The sequence below is a fragment of the Elgaria multicarinata genome, chromosome 1 (assembly GCF_023053635.1).
Source record: "Elgaria multicarinata webbii isolate HBS135686 ecotype San Diego chromosome 1, rElgMul1.1.pri, whole genome shotgun sequence".
Taxonomy (NCBI): domain Eukaryota; kingdom Metazoa; phylum Chordata; class Lepidosauria; order Squamata; family Anguidae; genus Elgaria; species Elgaria multicarinata.
Genome location: NC_086171.1, coordinates 69177515 through 69200760, shown reverse-complemented (window position 1 = coordinate 69200760; position 23246 = coordinate 69177515). Strand labels below are relative to the sequence as shown.

Below are 23246 nucleotides of genomic sequence, written 5' to 3'. Positions count from 1 at the left end.
AGCGTCGGACATTTTTTTCCGCTATGCTACAAAGGCCAATGGATCCTGTATCATTTGATTATGTTTACAAACTCTTTGTAAACTATTTGAACTGTACTTCTGGACAACCCTCACCTAAAACATCACAATACAGAACAACTCTGATTTTACAGAAACTTACCTCTATGTATCACGATTTTGCTAACAAGGAGCTGTTGACGCTTATGGATACACTTGAACTGCGTTCTCTGGAGGACAGCTGTAGAATTTTCAATCTTGTGATGAAAGAAGAATTTTCTGATGGAAAAATTAATTTTGGACGTTTATTATCGATTATTCTGTTTGGGTTTGCTCTTTTAAAGAAACTACACGCGTGTGGGATTCTTATGACTCATGAAAACACAAGACAGATGGTAGAGTTCATGGCAGAATATATCCACAACACCAAGGCACAGTGGATCAATGAAAATGGCGGCTGGGTATGACTCCTTTGAAGAAATCGGGTAAAGGCAAACTATATTAGTACTATATATCCTAACTGAAACTGTTTTACTCTCTTTACCACAGGAAAATGGATTATTCAATGTGGTTAAGGCCGAGAAACCGTCCTACCGCATGGGAGAAAAATGTCTGTCCTTTTTTCTTAAATGTTACACTCTGAAATGGCTGTTTTTTCTTGTATAGAAATTTCAGCTGTGTCTATGAATTAAAATACCTTAAGCCATAAGTGTGGGACTTTTTATTATTGTTACAGTAGTGGCCACTTACCCAAGGCACAAGCATTTTACCCTAGCTCCAATTTAAAGGGTTCATAGTTAAAAATGTAAAACGCCTTATATTTAAGTAAAAGTAACTACCTTCTCATACACACGGCCATATGCTTGGGCTATTTTTTATCATGCTCCCTCAATAGAAAATAAAGAGTTTCTACACCACCACAATCAAAATTAAAATAAACTTGCATTTAGGATTTTCTATTCTCTATATTTAGCAGAGATAAATAAGCCGAAAAATATTTCTTTAGAAATAGAGGGTTGAAGGAAAAGAAAAAATCACTCACCATTTACATGCCGGAGAACTTCAGATCCCTATGGGCACCAAAGATGGTTTCTGCATTGCTCTGATTCTATATACTTTTTGGCTCTGGGCGTTGTCCTTCTAGTTTTGAAGACTGTCATTGGCTGAGACTTCCATCCCCATACAACAATGTTTAGATTTGCCTCTGGGGTATGCCTTTGTTCATTTCCTTCCCTGACCCCCACCCTGGCTTAGTTGCTTCTGCTCCATACAACAGTGATTAGATTTGCCCCTGGATAAAGCCAATGTTGACTCCACAATGGCTTAGTTCCTTCTGCCCCATACAACAGTGATTAGATTTGCCTCTGGGGTGTGCCCTTGTTGACTCCACAATGGCTTAGTTCCTTCTGCCCCATGCAACAGTGATTAGATTTGCCCTTGTTCATTTCCTTCCCTGACCCCCACCCTGACTTAGTTCCTTCCATGATGGGATTATGTACCTGTGGTGTGAAATAAAATAAAACTATTGCTTACATAAAGAAATAAAGTTTTCTTTATTTTTTAATTCCCAATGATGCAAAACAATTTAACAATGAAGGAATTTAGACAGAATTTCTAAAAACAGCATTTACAGACGTAAGAAATGACTTATAGGGCCGATCTTTGATTATGCGTTCTACATGCTGAAGAAAGGATTGGTCGGTGGTCTTCATAATTTTTTCAAGGTGCATTCGAGGAGTTATAGATCTACTAATTTCTGTAGTCAGAATTAAGACCTGGTCCACATTCTCTGAGGTCAAAGCAAGACAATTTAGAGAATAACCAATGAGGATAACAACATGCAACACAGGCTGAAACCAGAGTTTTGCACAAAGAATGCGTAGTTTTGTGGAAATGTCATTTTGTTTGCCAATGCTTCAGGAGCCTAAAAAATATTTTAAAACTATTAACATTAAATCTATTTGGAAAACTTTTTAGACAGAACACTGAAAACACACACACCTGAATGTGAATGTTACTTGCAGAAGCCATATTCCAAAGCTCAATAGGTGACGGCGGGATGCTAGTATTGATGCACTTCTCAGGTTCTTCAGCTGTTACAGCCTCTGCTGCTGGCTCCTGGAAATTTAAGGGGGAAATGTAATTTTCTGTAACTCTTACAAGTTGTTTTTGCACATAAATAGGATGCCAGGAAAAAAAGTTTTACCTGCATTATAGAGTTTGGTATCAAGATAGATTCCAACAAGCTTTGCCATATTTGTGAGATCTCCTCATCTTCCTCCTGTGGGGTCTTTGTTGGTGGGAACTGTTCATCGTCAGAGCTGGTGCTGAGATAACGCTTTCTGGGTTTAGGCCTCTCTGGTGCCCTCGGGGTAGACACCTCTATAGGCCTCATCGGGGTGCTGGGGGTTTCCATGTTGTCTCCTGCTTAAAATCAGCAACTGTTCCCGACGGGGTTGAAAGTCTGAAAAGCACTGAACACCCTGGTGAATCCTTTAGGGGTTCTGAAAACTCTTCCTATTGGTTGCGGGGCAGGCCATGTGATATTCCTTAGCCAACCGCTGAGAGGCTGTGGGGAGACATGCCTGGACATGTTCCACCGGTCGCCTGCAAAAAGCATCATTTCCGGTCGCCGCAGAAAAAACGTCACTTCCGGCCACGTGGCCTTTCTTTTGACAGGTAGTGCCAGCATTTCTGGGCACATGGTGTTTTGTTATGACAGCTGATGACGTCAGTTCCGGTCATGTGCTGTTTTGTTTTGACAGCTAGTGTCGTCAGTTCCGGTCACGTGCTGTTTGTATTGACAGCTGGTGACGTCACTTCCGGCCACGTGCTGCTTGTTTTGACAGCTAGTGACGTCACTTCCGGTCACGTGGTGTTTGTTTTGGTCACGTGACCAAAACAAAGCCACATGGCTCATTTGCATAAATTTGACAGGAAGTAGGGCCATATACTACTTACGGCAATGTTGTTACTTCCTCTGAGCTATATGTAAAATAGGCTAAATTTTTACTGTAGCCTTTAAGCCAATCCTTCTCCCATATCTTTAGACAAAGTGCTGTGATGGCATAAACATCCCAATAGCTCAAGTTGAAGCACTAATCATGGATTGTTGCATGTCACTGGGAGGGAATGGGATGAACTGGAGAAAGACTCACACTTGACTTATAAGACAACAACCTATATGTTTAGCAGGTGCAGTGGAAGGAGGGACAAAAGGCAATGAATGCTATAGAAACCATAGGGAAGAAGACCTGTGATAAAGGGTGTAAAATAATACACGTTGTGGGGGGGAATTAAAAAACCCTACTTCAAGTATATGGTGATGGGATCTAACCTAGCAGTGACTGACCAGGAAAGAGATCTTGGGGATGCAACGTACAGCTCAATGAAAAAGTCAACCCAGTGTGCAGTTACTTTAAGATAAAGTAAACTCCATGTTAGGCATAATTAGGGTGACCATATGAAAAGGAGGACAGGGCTCCTGTATCTTTAACAGTTGCATAGAAAAAGGAATTTCAGCAGGTGTCATTTGTATATATGGAGAACCTGGTGAAATTCCCTCTTCATCACAATAGTTAAAGGTGCAGGAGCTATACTAGAGTGACCAGATTTAAAAGAGGGCAGGGCACCTGCAGCTTTAACTGGTGTGATGATGAAGAAATTTCACCAGGTTTTCCATATATACAAATGACGCCTGCTGAAATTCCCTTATCAATACAACTGTTAAAGATACAGGAGCCCTGTCTTACCTTTTCATATGGTCACCCTAGGCATAATTAGGAAAGGAGCTGAGACTAAAACTGCCAATATCATACTGCCCTTATACAAATCTATGGTGTGACCACACTTAGAATACTGTTCAGTTCTGGTCACCACACCTAAAAAAGGATATTATAGAGCTGGGGAAAGTGCAGAAAAGGGCAACTAAAATCATGAAGGGGCTAGAGTAACTCCTCTATGAGGGAAAGTTACAACAGCTGGGATTGGTTAACTTGTAAAAAAGGCGAGTAAGGGGAGACATAATAGAGGTGTACAAAATTATGCATTGTATGTAGAATGTGGATAGGGAGACATTTTTCTCCCCCTCTCATAATCCTAGACCCCAGTGGGGTCATCCCATGAAGCTGATTGAAGATTCAGGAGAAATTAAAGGAAATAATTAACACATAATTAAAACTATGGAATTTGTTGCCATGATACATAGTAATGGCCACAATTTGGGTGGTTTAAAAGGGGGTTAGACAAATTCCTGGAGGGGAAGGCCATCAATGTCTACTATTCCAGTATCAGAGGCAGTATACCTATGTACAGCAGTTGCTGAGGAACAAGGGCAGGAGGGTGCTGTTGCACTCATGTCCTGCTTGTGGATGCCATGAGCCAATAATATATATTTGACTTGTCATGCACTAGATCTGCTATCTCCTTTCAGGTTACAGCTCCACACACATGTATCTTGACAGAAGTACTCCACTGAATTGAGTGAATTATTTGGACTAGACCAACACTGGCTAAACCCATATCCACCAGCTTTATCCTAATGCCAACATGCAAAACTGAATAACAATAGAATACTTTAATCTTAAGAGCTGCATTTTAAAATGCCTATCTTCAGACCCTAATAACCTACAAATGAAACATATAGTTATATTGCCATTATTACTGTAGCCAGGGGGAGGCTGGCAGGGGGAAGGTGTGAATCAACCAGACATTAAAGAATCAAGAACAGAAGCGACTCTGTACTTTTCCACTGGCTGAAAGCAAAGTGACCTGCTGCTTTGTAATTCCCTGTTCATCTGGCATGTGCAGTTGCCTGGTAACTTGTCATGTGCTACTGCACATATATTACGTACACATGTAGAAGCAGAGTTGCTGGCCAGATAATCTTCAGATACTAAGATAATTTGTAAAATATTGTATCAAAAGATCTTAGGCTTTATAGATTGGATTCACTGGATTATGGTTTTGTATTTTTATAGACCGTTAACCATCTTTTAAGGTAGAAGTGCCAGGGATAAAAGGTTAAATGATACCATCTGAATCATTTTAACATGTATAAGTGTTTGGGAGAAAGGAGGTCATAATTTGAATGTAACCTTAAAAAAAACCCAGAAGACACTTGGCAGAAATTAAACAAATATTGATGACTTGCAGTTACTAATTCCTTAGGCAATGTCTTGAAAAATAATTACTGGCAGCACAATCCTGAGAATGCCTATTCAGAAGTAAATCCCATTGAGTGCAACAGGAGCTATTCCCAGGTAAATAAGTATAGGATTGCAGCCAGTGAAATTAGTTCAATCATGCCTACGCTTAGCTCGTGTGCCAGGTGTTTTAACTAAAATATGCTGCTATTTACCCAATTGCCAGTTCTCATTCTATTTATTTTATTAAAACATTTATATATACACACACATCTTTATGTGTGTGTGCGTGTATATATATATGCGCACACACACATCTCTACCTATAAAGTGGAAAGTATACCTGTGTCATGTATGTCCGGAAATGTTTACCCACTTCCAGATGAGTTAGAAACTTCAAATTCGACACAGTGATAGGTCTGGCTGTACAATGCACCAGAAAATCTAAAAACATGAATTTTGAGGGTTTACGTATTTTTAAAGAGTTTAATAAAAACCTAGCTTTACACCTACAACTCCCAGCATGCCTTGGGCAGGAGGCCAGACTTACCAGCCTGTGGCAGCCATTGTGATTCCTAAGGTGAGTCTTGAGCAATCTACCCAATTCCACATAAAAGGAAACAACCCATTTAACTGGGCTGCATCCGTTTGTGGTGCCTCCTCCCACCTGCCATGTGTGGTTTTAAAATCATAACTAGATACAACAGCGTGGGAAGAAAAGAGGGAGACAGGAGCAGGCAAAGAAAACATCAGGGCATACTCCAGTTGGACTTCTATCTACCCTGGGAGATGAGAAGGTAAACAGGGTTAAGTCCTGCTGAAAGTACTCTACACACACACACACACACACACACACACACACACACACTTCTTTTCCTTGTCCGCTGTGTATTTTCTTTTTCTTTTTTTAAAGATTGCAAGCCTACAGACAGGGTCGATCTTGGAAGTCACTCCATGAGCATATTTTTAAACTGAGGAGCAGGATATAAACATGTTAAGGACACAGTCTTATGGGTTATGCCCTGGGTACTCATAAGCCCCTGAACTCAAGAGGTTTACAGGTATCCTGTGTAGAGAGAGGTGCCTGCCTCTCTGCATTTTAGTTAGATGGGTGATTTTGCCCGTCTAGCAGAGGCTTCAGGGAGGTGGAGGATGTGGCCATAGGAAATATTGTAAGACTGTTGGCATGGTCTCCACCCCTCCTTAGAATGCCCCCTTCTCTCCATCTCCACACTCCATTTTATGAGCATGGACAGGTAGCCAGCATGGTTCTCTCCACACTGGCTACCAGTGGGAGGGAGGGGAACATGGTTCCTGTCTCTGACTTTGGAGTCAGGAAACTCAAAACTTCTATGTCTGGGGGACATAGGATTGCTCCCTAAATAAAGAATATTTATGAGTATGTTGATACATTGTCAACGCTCCATTTTAGTGTGTGAATTAGCTAGTGCCAGCATACTATATATACATCTCCTGTTCTACTCAGACCTTATAACAAACTGTTTATATATAAAATAGGGAAAATACTTTGTTTAATCAAAAGACATCACAGACGTCAAGAAACATCAGGTACAATTAGTAAAATGTTAACGCTAAGCAAATCTTAAGTAAAAGTATGAACTTTCAAAGAAAATACTTTACTGACAAGATTAAGAGAACATACATGGGAGATGATAGGAACAAGCATCCACTTTTGCAGGACAAATACTAGAAACAGAATCCAGAGGAACCATTAGTATGTTCTTCTTTTCTCCCCACTAACACTATGTGGTTTACAAGCTGCCATAGGTAAATTCCAATGCTGCATAGTTTCCCGATTTGCAATATTCTATCTGACTTTTTTGTCATTATGTGAAAATAAGCATGTAAAAGAACTCATGTGTATAATAATGAAACCCTGAAAGAAAATTTGAAGGAAGGAGTAGCAATTGGAATTGTCAATGTTACTTTCATGTTATGACATTTCAATGTTTTTTAATCCTACATGAAACCACACTTTAATTTTACAATAAAAAGAATAAAATACTAATTCAAACTCAATACATTTTATACTCGCCCTGAGGTATCTATAAAAGAAATTGGTGGGTTTTGGCCTTATTGCTTTAGTTCAGATAGTCTCCCTCTAGTGGACGCTTACAACCAGCAATAAGGCTCCCATGGCCTGGATCAGAAGGCACTTTCACCTACACGCATGGTGTGAGTGAGAAAGAACACCCAGTAGTGCAGCTAGGTAATTTTAGACCCAGGATTTAATGATCTTAAGTTGGGGGAGCCCTTTAGATGGCCATGTATATTACTTCAGGTGCAAAGGACACAACATTTTCTTCGCATCATCCCATGTAATTCCATGCATTAAAAGTGCTTCAATATTTCTGATATCTTAAAACAAAATCGTTTGCCAACACTGGTTGTTGTTTTTAAATTCTCTGAGCATGTGTAGTGTTGCTTTTTAATCTCGTTTAAATCAGGAAACCCTCATAACTACAAAAATAAAATGGAGTTTGGTTCGACACCTGCCATTGAATGAAAAGACAGCTTCCTGCTGCCAAAACAGTGGTTTGGCAAGCTGGAATAATCCAATTAACGGGGGGGGGGGGGGGAGGAGCACACAGGAAGGGGAGGGGGGGGTGTATATGGGGTGTGAGAGAGTTTTTTGTGGAGGCAGCATGGCCCTGGCTGTACCCAGCACCTGCTTTGGCAATGCCCACAGGTATGCAGACCTCAGGTTGTCGCACTCTTCTGTGAAATATGCTCAAATATATTGACCAGTGTAATTTTTAAAAAAATTAACTGAGGAAAAATATTTGCACTACTTCCATGAAGAAAATTATTTAAAAGGTCTTATGTCATTTGCTTTCCCGAGATCCACTGGCAATTTTATTAAGTTATTTTAAATGCACAACTCCATCAAAAGATATTGAGATAGTGAGTCATCTGCTGATAGCAACATGTATGGCAATTACAGATGGAAGGTTATCCCACCGCAATTGATGAGTGCTTTATAAGAATTTCAGATGTGGCCTTTTTGATGAAATTTACATAATAAAAGTTAGAATAGGAAGGTTAATGGAGGATCATTTTATAGAAAAATGGAGCCTCTTTATTCTGTATTGAAATGAAAGAGTTGAAGATGCAGTTCAACATCATTTCATTTTGGGATGATCTAACATCAGTGCAGTTATAATGCAAATGTTTTATTATTTTATCATCACCTCTTATTTTTGTCACTACCATGTTGATATTATTTTGTATTTTTATGCATTGCTCAGATATATAATATGAGGTAAATAAGAAAACACATACAAAAGCGAGGCCAGGCTCATTTGTTATAGTAAGGTGGATGCTGATTCTGAGTTTTCTGATTAGTTGCTTGAATCCTAAGATGTTAACTTAAGGAAGATCATGGAAGGAAGATTTCCTATCTCGTGCAGAAGCCTGCAACCGCACAAAAGCCGGTCCAAGGATTCAGGAACTATCCTGAACAAAGTGGGATAGGAAACTTTATTTCAGTGAACTTCCTTAATTAATCCATAACTTGCCACTGTTATGTGTGAAGAGGACAAATGTTTGTTTTCATCTCATAAACATAAATCACAAGCTACTTTAACAAACATACAGCAGTAATAGCCTCGATATCCAGCACAACAGGGGAAAAGGAGGAAAGGCAATCACACTTTGGAAATTGCAGCTTAACTAGGCCATGTGTGAGATAGTTTAAAAAAAAATTAAACCAAGTAGTTTGAACAAGAACCACAATTTCATCTGACATCAAGCTCTAATATTAATCACACTCAAAAGTTACAAAAACACTTGTGTTTAACACTTTAAAAAAAACAACACAAAACTTTATTGCCTTGCTCTGAACAGCAAGTTAATTTTGCCTTTACAAGAGTCATGATTTTAACTTACAAAGTCATCATCAAATGATGCATTTCCCCTGAAATGGAAATTGTACTTTATATTCAAATATCAATTTGAAATGTAAAAATAAAAAAACTCATCACATTTCACCAAGTTATTCCTACAGAATATTTAACAGAAATCTTCAGTGATGGCAAATAAATTTATTTACACTTCTGGTCCTTCTCCTCCAGGAACCAGCTGTATAGAGGGGGAGAGAGGGAGAGAGAGAGAAAGAGAGAGAGAGAGAGAGAGAAAGAGAGAGAGAGAGAGAGAAGTGTCAGTATCATGTTAGAAGATAAAGAACACAAGTACTGCATCTAGAAAAGTTGCACACCAAACCCATTCCATCCTACCACAAAAACATGCCTAGAAAGGCTACTTTTATTGGCCTGTTTGGTGCAACAGCTGCATAGCCCCTCTGACTGTGTAGGCTGACAAAGAATCAGTGAGAACCCTTCCATTAGCTTGCTTTGCCCTCTTTTAATTATACTTTGTGTGTGAGCCATCTTGAATTATTTTGGTAAAAAAAACATAAAACATAAATAAATTACATTAGAATCACCAATTAATACTCGCTTTACATTTGTGGGGAGGTTTACTGTTTTTACTGAATGTTCATTAATTAAATCAGAAATAACTACTTGTTTCAAGTGTAGCACCTCAAAACAAGGCAATCTTTTCAGGGAATCCTATTAAAGTAGAAATTCCATAGTGCAATTCTGTCTCTCGAAGCAAAAATTCCTCTTTTCAATTGGTTCAACCTTCATCAAAGTGACTGCATCAATACATTCTAATCATAATTTACATTATGGCTACGGAAACATAAATTATCAATTAATTCAACTTTGAGTTAATTGGAGTTTTGCCTATTTCACAGGGATTAAAGAAGGAATAATCTGTGTACAAGGAAAATTACTTACCATTGTTATGTTATTTCCATTTAGCAAAATCTGATCTAGCTTTGTGATTCTTCGTCCTTCAGGTGTGATCTCACTGTAAAACATTTTAAAAAGCTTACAAATCTAGAAATTAAGGTCATTATCAACATATTTTTCATTCATAACTATTTGATAAAGTCTGCAATCTCAGGCACTCTTCATGAAAGCAAGGCACACTGAATTTAATGGGACTTACTCCTAAGCAAAACAGGCTGAAAAATCTACATTGATGCAACCACAGTCTTTTTACCAGCAGCATCAGTTCCCTTTCTTGAGCTATCCTAGCAGCAGGGGAACCACTGCAGTGTGGGTGCTTCCCACAGCACTCTGGAACCATAAGAACAAGACTACATGGGAATAATCACTAATGTGGCAACTCCCTATGCCAGAGAAATCCAAACTCCCAGGAAAGGCAAAAATGGTAGGCTTGCTTTCCACACTGTTCTGCAAAAGTAATAATTGCAAGACTATGTGGGATTTAAAAGGAAATAATTGCATGACTATTTAGCAGGGATTTAAAGGGGTATAATTTGTATACAAGAAAAACTACTTCTCATTGTTATGTTATTTTCATTTAGCAAAATGGTAATTGTTCTTGTATACAGATTATTCCCCCTTAAATCCCACATAGTCTTGCAACTGTTTCCACACAGTTGAGGTAAAGCAAAAAGAATGGCCTCAAAAGAATTAGGAGTACAGATTCCTCTTTTAGAAATACTACCATCCTAATCTGGGTAACTTTTACAGAGCACACAGGAAGTATAGCTAAACTTTGGAGTAACCCCACAAAATGTCACTGAAATAATTCTCCTGAGGGGAGAAAGGAATACTATACACTACTTTTCTGAAAACACAGGTCAGCAGTACAGAAGTACAATATGCTGTTCTGAAGAATCCTCACAGAAGCACCTAATGTGTTAGCTTATGTACATGTCAGAAGGGCACATTTAGAAGAGCAGGCCTTGGCAAAAGTAAGGACAACCGTGGGAACAAGAACCAATTAAGCACAGAATGTGCTGAAGTTGGGAGCCAGAAGTAGTCATACTTACAATTCTGTAACATCTTCTAATACCATGTCTGGAGACTGGTGTCAAGGGAAATAAAGTACTGATTAATATTCTTCCTGCATTCACAAGATTGGTGGATATTAAAGTTGGCTAACAATATCTATATATTCTATGACTGTACACAATTATTTCAGTATGTGCACAATGGCTATTAGATTCATAGCCCGAAAAGGAAGATTAACAGGCTCCACTTGTATTCTGTCAGAATCACAGGAATTGTGGTATAGAGATGTTCTTCCCCTGTAGAGATGCCAGTTCATACAAATGGGATTTTCCCACAAACCCAGTGGCCATATGTACATTTGCACAGGCAGTTACATGGCAACCACTGGACTTATAAATCAAAATTGTTTATCAAAATTGTAGATTTGTTTATCAAACGAACACACAAATGGGCAAAAGCATCCAAGTATTTCTTGTAAAGGATACTGACAAAGTCATCAAATCCTAGGAGTGTGCCAACGATTTCTTTATCGCTTTTCATCACAATGTGAATGCGAGAGCCTATGCACTTGTCCACCAGCTCTGTTAAATCAGAAAACAGGTTTAAAATACCAGCTGTTAGTTATTTTTAAACATACCTCTCCATAATAGTCTACATTCGAAACTTACCACTTAAGAAAATTTGCTAAACTAAATTTCAATGCTATAGCAGTTCTAAGCCCATTATGCCTTACTGTGCTTCCTGATGGTCTGGGACCAAAGGAATTCAATTTCTTTTGAATCTGAAAAGGCTTCATTTCTGAACTATGAATTTTATCAGTGTTTGCACATAACTATACCCAGAAGTCACAGCAGAAGTGTTTCAGAATAATCTACATAGGTAGATTATTGCATGCACTCTCCACTCGGAAGAAAATTCTCAGCAAACAATCCATGATGTATGAAGCAACCCTTAAGAGAACATGTGGGCAACTCAAGAAACCTCCAAGGCCTTCAGTGCCCATGGCCCAAGACCTTGCAGCAACTCCCACAAGCCTGGTACTCAAATGTTCAGCTGGATGAGAAGCGATTGTGATGGGGCAGACACAATTTAGGAAGGAAAGTTAACCATCTCATCCCCATGTGGAGTGAGTATGTGTGAATGGGGGTAGGGGAAAGGCTGTGTGTGTGTCTTTGTGAGAAAGGTGTGGCGTTTGTGAATAGGGAAATGTTGTACATTGGACCAAAATGTGGGGGGGGGGGGGGGAGACTGTTGCCTACTCCTGCCTTAGAACCTCACAAAACTTCTAAACCAATAAAATGATATGGAAAGCATGGAAACTCTCCCCACCATAACAACCTTCCCATGTACAATGAAATATACTAACTGAATATCTACTGAGACACAGAAGGTGGGCAACCAGACACCAACACCAACCCTTGCTCTCTCCAATTATTCTCCTTCAGCTTTCTGCAATTTGCAGTATTTAATGTGGGAGAACCCTGTTAAAGGGTAACCACTACCTATAGTAGTACTCTAGCACCTCATGCATTCCAGCCTGTATTTCATGCTAAAAATTAGTTGCTGCTGTACATGTATTCATATTTAACTGCAATTGTGTGTTCATGTTTTCATAATATTGTAAGCTGCCTTGTGAGGTAAGTGAGCCCTGAAAAGCGGGTTTAAAAACTCTTTAAGGAGCAATCTCATGCATGTTTAGACAGAAAAAATGACCTACAATTCCCTGCATTCTCCAGCCAACTATGAGGAGAGTTGTAGGTCTTTTTTCTGTTTAACATGCTTAAGATTACTTCCTAAAATAAATGTATACATGGGCCCAACCCAGGGCCCTGTGTACCACTAACGCTAGAACGCTGAGGTGGTAGAATGGGTTGTACCACTTTGGACTAGATGTGGGGGATTTAAAAATAAAAAAATAAAAAATGGCACACTAAGGAAAACGATTCAAACGTAGCCCACTCCCTGCTATACTACTTTTCTACTTGCAGAGACTTGAATCCTTCCCCTACAGTACACCCACAAAAAGGTGGGACCGAGGGGAACAATCTGACTTGGAACAGCCTTTCCACCATCTCCTTCTGCTGCGTGCGTAGAGCTAAGCTCAGCTCCACATCACACGGGTATATTATATGCTCGTATGAATCAACGCTCCTCCGCTTCTCATCTAGTCCGCATCATACTCGTTTCCTTTCTACACTCTCAACCGCACACAAAAGCCACACTCAGCGAAGCTAAACAGCTCCTCTGCCGCCAACGCCCCATTTTCGCCCTCAGCATTACTCCCAAGCGCGAACCCGGTGTTCGTTACCGAGCGGCAAAAGCTGAGACGGGTTGGTAGTCGCGTTGGCTGCCATTTTGCAGTAAGACGTGTCCAATCGATCCCGCTCTTCTCCTATTGGTGCCGCCACGAGGCTGCTGGTTAAAAAGGCGACGCGGGAACCGCTGTGTTTCTATTCCTGACGGAGTGGGCTGTTCCAACAGGAATAGACTCAGCTAATCGATGAGAGGGCAATCGAACCTTAAAGCGGAGGAGGAGGAGCTAGTGCGCAGGTCTAGGAACTAAGTTTAACGTTATACATGTATTGGTGTTTATTTTATAGTACTAGCAGCACAACCCTATGCATGTCTATTCAGAAGTAAGTCTAAACTAATACATTATTAAAAGACATCTTAAAATTCAACTGGGGTAGGCCTGCCGGAAAAGATCAATCTTTATGGCTTTCTTAAATTCAGGAAGACTGTTAAGTTCACGAAGCTCTCCGGGCAGGCCATTCCACAGTCTGGGAGTGGCAGAAGAGGTCCTCTGGGTAATGTTCATCTGACAAATGCTAAATGTTCCAAACCTGTGCCTTGTTCCATAGAGCCATAAACTCAATGTTCCCTTCATTTTCCTGCTAAGAGATGGGGTGAGAGAATTAGCAGTTGGACTGAAGGGAAGCAACTGATGGACCTCTCTGAAAAAGTTTCTATGCATCAGACCAGTCCCAGCACAGCAGCCTTTTGCTCATGAAATTTGCACATGCGGTGAGAGAACCTACACAAAGGTTCCTAACTGACAGCAGCACACCCCAAAGATTTTAACAGAATTTATATCTAAGATATGTTGAGGACCCCAGCCTCAAGTCCTAACCTTACAGCGCTGTCCCAGGAAAGGAGTGCGCAGGACTGCTATACCAGTACATTACACACTGGTGTTTCACAAGTAGCACAAGTCGACCTTATTCATCATGCCAATGCATCAAGGGTGAGTTCAAGGAGAGAACCAGGACAGACTCATGTTAGAACCAGGGACAAATTTATATGCTGTTACAGAGGCAATGCCACCACCATGAAGTCATGTATGTCAGAAGTTTAGACATTAAACTTATCAGGACTCTGGTCCTGATAAGTGGAACTTCATTATAATGTGACAATGTTCCTTCCCCAGTCCTTTCTATATCTTTGTTAGAAAGCTGCCTTTTTTAAAAAAAATCTTTCTGCAGCTTGAAACTCTCCCCACGGCCTCAGTTCGATCCCAGCAAAAGCTGGTTTCAGGCAGCCGGCTCAGGTTGACTCAGCCTTCCATCCTCCAGAGGTCGGTAAAATGAGTACCCAGTTAGCTGGGGGAAAGGTAATAATGGCTGGGGAAGGCAACGGCAAACCACCCCGCTATAAGGCCTGCCAAGAAAAAGTCGGCGAAAGCTGGCATCCCTCCAAGAGTCAGTAATGACTCAGTGCTTGCACGAGAGGTTCCTTTCCTTTCGTAAGTCACATTAACTATTATCCCTTTCCATTGTATTAGCCATTTACAGTTGTTTTCTTACAGGCTGGCAGAATGCCTCTTCGCTTGCTTAAGCGAACGTACCAGGGGCGCAACATCACATGAAAGTCTAGGACAACCCCTGCATTCGTTGTAAAGGCTGTGGTCTGCGCCTTAGTGAGGTGATATGTTTTAATGCACCACCTACTGTTGTCGCGAGCACAGGTTAGGATTGCCAGAGTGTGTCATCTCTCGCTTAGCAGTGGGGTGCACTGCACCTTTAAGAACAGAGCACTGGCAACCGGTTGCCAGGAGGAACCAGCCTGAGGTAATAGGTTAAGGAAGCTCCTTCTTCCTGTTCATACCCTGCTTTTGCAAACGCTGCCAGTACCTTCGCTCACCTACTGGTCACGGGTGCCGTTGGCTTTTCCTCTGCCCCTAAAGAGCCCGCCTCGATCCCTACGCCCTTATTTTGCCCCTTGCCCCCGCTCCCCCACCCGCCACCCTCAGGACCACTGAGCTCTACCCAAGATGCTGCCGCCCGCCGCTCTCTTCCGACCCGCCGCTGCCAACCCGAGCAGCAGGAACCAGGGCTTCGAGTGAGGGCCGGCGCGGCTTCAGCGGTCACGACTGAGCGTGCTCAGTGTCTCGGGGAGCATGCTCAGTGACGGCCGAGCCGCACATTCGGACGGGCAGCAGGCGTTCATCTCGACTGCGGAAGGAAGCGCCTGTGGCCCGGCTGTAAACAAGCTCCTGTTGTAGGGGCGGGCGGCGCTGCTGCTGCTGCTGTTGCTAGAGCCGCCGCCGCCGCCGCCGCGGGCTCCTTCATGGAGCAAAGGGGCCGAGCGCAAGGCGACCTCCACCCTCGGACCGCTGGCGGCCCCCGGGGGCCAGTGCTGCACATCGTGGTGGTCGGCTTCCACCACAAGAAGGGCTGCCAGGTGAGGGGCTGCCGGCTCTGCTTCCTCGACCTCCCGCTCCCTACGTAGGGAGCCTTCTGCTCTTTCAACCAGATTTTCTTCCCCTCTTCTCTTCTTTCCCCAATCCCCAGTCCTCCTCCCTAGACCCCACATCAGACTCCTTCCTCTTCTCATCACCCTTCTTCTAAGCACATTGCCTTGCCATTTGGTTTATATTATTCTTTACTATTATGCCTTCAGCACACACACCCTTGCCATCGGTATTTCCTAATATATCTGAGATTATGTAATTTCTATTTATATAGAGAGAGATGGTGTTTTATAGCCTATCCATTCATCTAGATAGTGTTTTTTTCAAGACTCGCTAATACGCATAATGCCAAAAAATCCATATTAATGTCATACTTTCCTTAGGTCAACTAAACGATTACAAAAATTATGCAAGCTTTTGAGATCTCCAGGTCTCTTCATCAGGCAGTATGTTAAAAAAAAAAAAAGCAGATGGGATGGAATAGGAGAGAGAGAAAATTCTGGTGGTGAAAGTTAGAATGTCTGCATATTCAGAGACCCCGGATTTTATTGGGGGGGGGATGGGAGGGCAGGGGCTGCAGACATTCAGGGGCTCTGCAGTTAATGTGATTCTGTTTTGTTTTTGTAAATGTTTGGGTTTGTTTTAACATGGATAATTTGCTGTTTTGCAGCATGATGCTATCCATGCTTACCTGGAAGCAAGTCCCATTGAGTTCCTAGAGAAGTGCACTTGGGCTTACTATCTTAATTAAGCTGTAACCATTCTGCCATTAAGGTGGGTGGAACGGCAAAAGCAATAGATCATTTCCAGCCTTTCATTGTATGCTTATGACTGAGGACTGTGGTTTCTAGTCTGCATTAGGGATTGTGAGTATGGAACCGGAATGTGATAGTTACTCAGGCTGCATTCCTTAAACACACTTCCTAGGGGGTAAGCCTCACTGAACACAGTAGGACTTACTCCCATGCGCAAGACTGTGCTGTAAGCAACTCAGAATAAAAAGGTGTGATCTTGGCTATGTGGCCAAGTTTTATGTCCACATATATATCTGGTGTTAAATTCACATACCTTTATACTTGCTCATGCTGCTTCTCTGAGGCCACAGCTAGAACAATTTTAATGAGGAAGAGAGTAAATAAAGGAGAGAGGCTGCAGTGAAAGTAACTTTAAAAGGTTGTCATTTATTTATTTACAAAAATGAATTTTTGGCTGCTTGAGAACAGAATGCTCAACTAGATGAGGCCTTTGGTGTGATTCAGTATGGCTTTTCTTATGTTTGTTTGACTTGCTTCTGAGTAGACTTGTGTAAGATTTCACTATGAGTATAGATTGTGTATATCTTATTTAAAGCACAGTGTTTTTCATGCTTTGTAAGTAGGCTAAGTCATTTTGGGGGTTGACTTTCTGTTTAAACAATAAAAACAAATATTGACAACTGTTCCTTGTCTCTGTGGGTGAGGCCTTAATTATTCCATCTGGCATCAGCAGCACTTGGTCCCTAGAGAAGGAATGATTCAGTTTGTCATCTTGCACTTATACATGGGGATATTTATCTGCTTAAAATGATTTTCTCAGCTTTCAGACTCAAAGGCTGTACGCTTAGCAGAAGGTGCCAATTTTCAGATAAGCTTAAAAAGAAGTGGGAGAAAAAGTTGTGAGCATAAGCAGATAACAGGCACCTGTCAGCTTAGATATCCATCTTAACAATAAAATAATGATTATGAATAGACAAAGAGAGAGGAACTATTTTTTTTTTGTAAAGGAAATAGCACAAATAAAATTTAAGCCTAAGCAGGTGTATTGTGTAGTGAAACACACTGAAAAAAGTGGGACGTGTCTGGGTAAACCTTCCTGGGATCAAGGTGAAAAGCTATCCCTTAACATGTTTGGTCACAGGCTAGCCAATTCTTTGTATATGTAGACAAATTCTATTGCTAAATTCCCTTTGTGCATTCTTTTGTTAAGTTCACTCAAACTCATGCATATATTCTTTCTGGTGGGTCTTTAATTGACATAAGTTACTACTGTGTGATCATGGTTGTATGTTGTAGACGTTGCTTAGGAAATCAATTTGTTCTCTGGTACTTCAGCAGTGTGAAAAAATGGCAAGGGACTCAATAGGGACAGAAATTTCCCGTTTTGTCTCCAGGAAAGCAGTAGAGCAATTGTCAAAACTGACCGCAGTACGTAGCTGTTTGACAAAGGAAGTCCAAGTAATAGTTGCCCTTCAGATGGACATTTGTAACCTAGTATTAACAAAATTTTTGGTGATTACATTCTATCATTACCCATTCACAGGTTGTTTTTTGTTGCTTCCCCCTTTCTGATAGTGTGTTTCTTTATGGGTAAAACTCAGTGGCTTGAATCCAAAGAAGTGCACAGCTAAATCCATACTACCATCGGTGGGTGCTTTAGAATTGTATTTCTTGAATAGCAGCCCCTCTACCACAAGGCAACCCATTTTTGAAACAGAGGAATATCCAAAGCAGTTTGTGACATGGCACAAATTGTTTTAAAACAAAGTCTATAAATCCCACTGGGTTTGCCCAAGCCCTTGGGTGTGCCTAAAGTAGTCCTTTGGATTCCAGCTATTATTACCGTAGTTAATTATCATGCTTTTCTATAACTGGTTTAATCTGTGGCATCTGCTTTTTCAGATGTGCTAGGAACTTTGGGGCTGACTTTACGTAATTGTGTGTGTGTGTGTTTGCGCATGTTTCCTTTTCAGCTTGGCTTTATAACCCACCCAGCTCAAATATATAAAGATTGTTATGTTTATAAACAATTCTGGATGCCATCTTTTGATATGACAAAATATAAAATGCACTGTTTGTCAAACTCCAATCTAGCTTCAAGGCTGATTCTGTAATTGGCTGAGCAGCTTTTTGGCCTCTGGGTGCCATTTGTCATTTGTAATGTTAATGTCAGCTGGAACTATAACAACAATTTAGCATTGCATAAGGGACCAAATACCTTCCTGAAAGAATGAGGGATAAATCCTTCAGAGCTCATGGGTATAGTACATGAAACCACAAGGTTTCTTCATTAATATCCAATTGATAAGCATAATTTGCAAACAAGCCTATGACTTAACATATTTAATTTATTTCTCAACTTTAAAAAATATACTAGACATATACCTATGTAACATAAATATAACACAAAACCAAATTTAAAAGTCAAACTAAAAATACAGTCATAATCAAAACCAGTGGCAGTTAAAAATGAAAACCAGTTTTAAACAGCAGTGGCTGCTTAAATACAGCCATCTTTCCCTGCTTTAGGTGGGTGGTAGTTGTGGGTGGGGTCCATGGGTTCCTCTTTTAAGAGACCATTGTACATTCTGGATGCCACAACCAAGAAGCCCCTCTCTGGTGTAGCTGCTTACCTAATCTTAGACAATGGTGGGATTTGAAAGAGAGCTTCCAAGTGAAATGAAGGTCCTGGGCAGGTTCGTATTGGGGGTGGGGGTTCGGTGATTCCTGAGAGATACTGATATCAAATTGTTTAGGCCTTTTAGATTGAGCTTGGAAGCAAACTGGAAGTTTGTACGGTTGATTATTTACGTAACTATAAAATAATTGTTTCTATGACTCAGATTTGCTTAAATAGATTTGATACACTTCTAGTTGCTGTGTTCCTAATATACTGCATTTTTGCAGTTGTGGTAAACGGTTATGTGAGTAAGAGTTTGCAAAATCAGTTCCTTTTCTGTATCAATGATTAGATTTTGTTTCCAGTTTTGCAATATTTATCAGATGCTAGCTCTCATGTGAAAGATGGGTTTTAGTTGGGTGCCAGCGAGAAAGCCTTCTAACATCTTTGGGTTGTTCCTTTTTCTTTCCCATGCGGTCTCTCTTTGACTGTATTAGTTGCAGTAGGTCAAAAATGTCATGCATAAGCTTCATATTGACACTATCTGGAGTTTTAACACAGAAACAACCATGTCTAATAATATTAATGTACAGGTTTTGAAGTAGTATCTCAACTCTCTTCTGTGTTTTAATATGTCTCTTGTTCATGCTCCATTGTGATCAAGAGACGGGGGGGGGGGGGGCAATAGGAAGCGTAGGGGCTGGAAGCAGGCCCAGTTCTTCAAGTCCCATTTCTAGCAGAGAGATTTGGGGACAGGGATGTTCTCTGTAGGCTTGCCCTGCCCCTCATGTTTTTCCCATCATGCATTCTGTTAGCTCTAACACACATCTCCAGTGGGAAGAGCAGACGGCCTCCCTTGCTCCCTGCAGCGGCAATGCAGGGGCCAAAGAAAGGGAGCTTTGTGCTTGTGTTAGACTTCCCTTGGATGCGGAGGGACCTCTTTCCTTACCAAAGATTAGCCCAGGGTAGGCAATATGCCTATGGGACACTTTTCTTGGCATCTGCCTAGGTGCTCTGTCCCTCCCACCTCTGCCTTTAAAAAAAAAAAAAAATTGCAAATATAACAATATAAAAAAGGGGGGCAGGGAGCCTCAAAAGTGAGGAAAAGAAAAAAAGAGTGTATAAAACTTGTCCATACAAAGTAATCATTTAAATCACCCATAATAAAAGAATGAAAGAAAGAAAAAGAAGGATTTAACCCATTTCAAAGCCATATGTCAATCTAAGCAGTACATATATCTAAAGAAACATCCATGAGATTGGTGGTTATAGGAGATACTTCCAAATGTAGTAAGAACCTCAGTCCAGTGGTGGTGGGCAAGTTCGGGCAAGTTCCTTGTTCTTTGGGATTAGCTATGCATCCCATGGCAGCCATTTTGTTGTGGTGCCCAGGACAGTTTCTCAAAGTTCCAAAAGTGCCCGCAGGCTCTGAAAAGGTTGCCCTGTTGAGCTGTCTTTGCTACCGTTTATGAAGAAAAGCAAGCTGTGTTGACTTAACTTGGTCGGCTTGTCTGGGCACAACAGCAAATTTCTGTGTGTGTTGGGCAGGACTCAGCTACAGGCCTGCGTTCCAGCAGGGTGTCCAACTGTCAGGAATACTAGGGAAGGGGCATAATCTTCTCTGCCCCTTGGAATGTCTGCAATCCACACACCATTACTTACCCTATCAAAGTGACAGACATCTTGCTAGTAGGTCTTAATAGTTATGTGTTCTGGTAGTTCATATTTAAATAAGTCTTGTAGAGGAGTATTTTGTGTATATTAAAGGATTTTCATTAAAGAGCAAAGGCATTGTGCCTCCATTTCGGGATACGCTTTTGTCACTAGTATGCTTTTGCCAGGAATATTTTGAGTAAACAATATAGGGACAATTGAGAAAATAGTCTTTTTTGTATGGGATAAACCTATGTGAAAACAGATGTTTGCGAAAGAAACATTAGTTCTTTATCCTGCAATGGATTTATAGTATTATAGATTTATACATACACACCAATCTCAAGCATTTTTAATCAGAAGTAGTACCCACTACTAGTAATTTCTAATCCAAGCTAAGATGTTGCATGGGTGATCATAAAAGGAAGCATCATGGAACCCCTTCCCACTTTTTTTATATATATATATAAATTAACTGCATTCACACAGCATTTGTGAACAATCTATTTTATTATGTGTATTAGGGTGCAATCCTATGCATGTTTAGTCAGAAAAATGTCCTACAAATTGCAGCCTTCCCCAGCCACCCATGCCATGCTGGCTGGGGAATGCTGGGAGTTGTAGGATATTTTTCTAACTAAACATGCATAGGATTGCATCCTTAATGAATCTGATCTCTTCAAAGAATCCTGTTTGTATGTTTTGCTGCTGGAGATATTTCTGTGTGTTTTGTAGGCGTGTCCATGTTCTACCTGTTAGTGAATTTGAAATTACTCTTTGACTTACCTGCCATTCCCCTGGGAGGGGTATGTAAAATAAACAAAGGTTCATGGAGGATGGAGTACAGAGTGCTTTGTTTTACATTTCATTACAAAGTGCACTTCTCATGTAACCGTTCATATAACCTAACATCTTGTTTGCAGGTTGAGTTCTCATACCCTCCCCTAATCCCCGGAGAAGGACACGACAGCCACTGTTTGCCAGAGGAATGGAAATACTTGCCTTTCCTTGCATTGCCAGATGGTGCTCACAACTATCAAGAAGGTAAGAAGCCACTTGCGATGTTTCCATTCAGTACTGTGTGTATTCTGTGATAAGAATGAGCAAGTGTAGACTTTGGTATTGGGTGTAGAACCTGGCATTCTGAGGATCCCAGATTCAAACTACTTTAATTGTGTGATTAGCAACCACACCTTGCTTTTTAAATGTTTAAACACTCTTTGGTTTCTTGCCATCAGAAACTCAGGCCTTAGCTAGACCTAAGGTTTATCCCAGGATCGTGTCGGGGTCATCCCTGTTCATGTAAATGACAAACAGGGGATCCCAGGAGCAGGCAGGGTCGACCCTGGGACAATCCCGGGATAAGCCTTAGGCCTAGCTAAGACCTCAGTGGCGGAGTTCGGATGACACGCTAAGCAATGGTTTCCCATTCTGTTCCTATTACCCCCCCGGCCCCAGTTGATTAGCATGTCATCCAAATTCAGCCAGTGTGTGAGTAGGAGAGAGCTAACCCTTCCCTTTCCAGCTACAATCTTGATAAAAAATTCCCCCTCTAATTGCATTAGGAGGAAAAGATCTCTGATTGGTGCTGGTAGCAGCTTTTTCCTCAGTGGTAATTCCCACCAGAAGAGTATTTAAAAAACAACACCTGATATGGTTGCTAATGACACAATTAAAGTAATATCTAGTTTGGCCCTCAGCTTCCTTTTTTAAAAAAAAAAAAAAAAGAAGAAGCCAAATTTCTAGCCCTTATGGCTGCAAAGATACTGCATAGCAGATTAAATTATGCAATATAGAAAGTATAGGCAAATTTGGTACAAAACTGTACCAACACTAATACACTGTTAATGTTTACCTGCTTCTGTTGCACAGACATTCCTAAATATCACCGACCAAAATGCGAGAGTCAAAGCACAGCTGCTGGCCATTCTGTTACTACAGCAACAAGCCATTAGTGCATAGTGTTGGTAAAAGCAAAGCGTACTTGTTCCAAAGCTGTCCTAGCAACAAAGCAATCAGACCAGTTCCCCAGAAAGTATTTTCCTGAGTATTGCCATGCTTTCTTTGTGGGTTGGAGGTTTGCAGTCACTTTGAAAGTGCGTAAGGCCATTTTCCTTGGGGAGTGAGTTTACGAAGTTTAGGGCGCAATCCTACCAATTACGCCCTCACTGCTTGGAGCCCTCCAAACTCAGAGGCTTCCGAGATTCCTGTGCCCTGCCAGGCTGAAGCCAGCTAGGCGGGAGAAGCGGCATGGGTGATCTTCGCCTTGCCATCTTTCGTGGTTTTTGCTAGGCTAGCTTTTCAGTCCGTCTAGGAAGGGTGCTTCGGAAAGGGAGGGAGGGAGGTTGGAGGAGGTCCAGGAGGTCCACCCATCACCCATTGAGACACCTGCTTTTCCTTCTTTCTGAGGTAGATTTTCCAACCCCAGAGGGCAGCTGCGCCTTTCTTTCCACACTGGCTGCAGAGGGGCAGAGCTCCCCCTTCTGTTAGGTCAGAAGGGTTCTTTCGTGCATTCTATGGTCCTTGGGACACTCT

The 23246-nt window shown here is 41.2% G+C and overlaps 2 protein-coding genes across 2 annotated transcripts in view; one reads left to right on the top strand and one right to left on the bottom strand.

Moving 5' to 3' along the window:
* Positions 1-964: 964 nt before the first annotated feature.
* Positions 965-13395, bottom strand: LSM5 (LSM5 homolog, U6 small nuclear RNA and mRNA degradation associated). Its single transcript, XM_063129890.1, has 6 exons — positions 13302-13395; positions 11479-11574; positions 11032-11059; positions 9965-10037; positions 9181-9242; positions 965-974 (listed from the first exon to the last, which is right to left on the bottom strand). The coding sequence occupies exons 1-5, from the start codon at positions 13345-13347 to the stop codon at positions 9210-9212; spliced, it is 276 nt and encodes a 91-aa protein (XP_062985960.1). The 5' UTR covers positions 13348-13395; the 3' UTR covers positions 965-974; positions 9181-9209.
* A 2043-nt stretch (positions 13396-15438) lies between these two features.
* The window catches only part of AVL9 (AVL9 cell migration associated), a 37313-nt gene continuing 29505 nt past the window's right edge, over positions 15439-23246 (top strand). The window contains exons 1-2 of the mRNA XM_063129744.1: positions 15439-15673; positions 21635-21755. Of these exons, the coding sequence (XP_062985814.1) occupies positions 15560-15673; positions 21635-21755 (235 nt within the window). The 5' untranslated portion in view covers positions 15439-15559. The remainder of the gene's footprint in view (positions 15674-21634; positions 21756-23246) is intronic.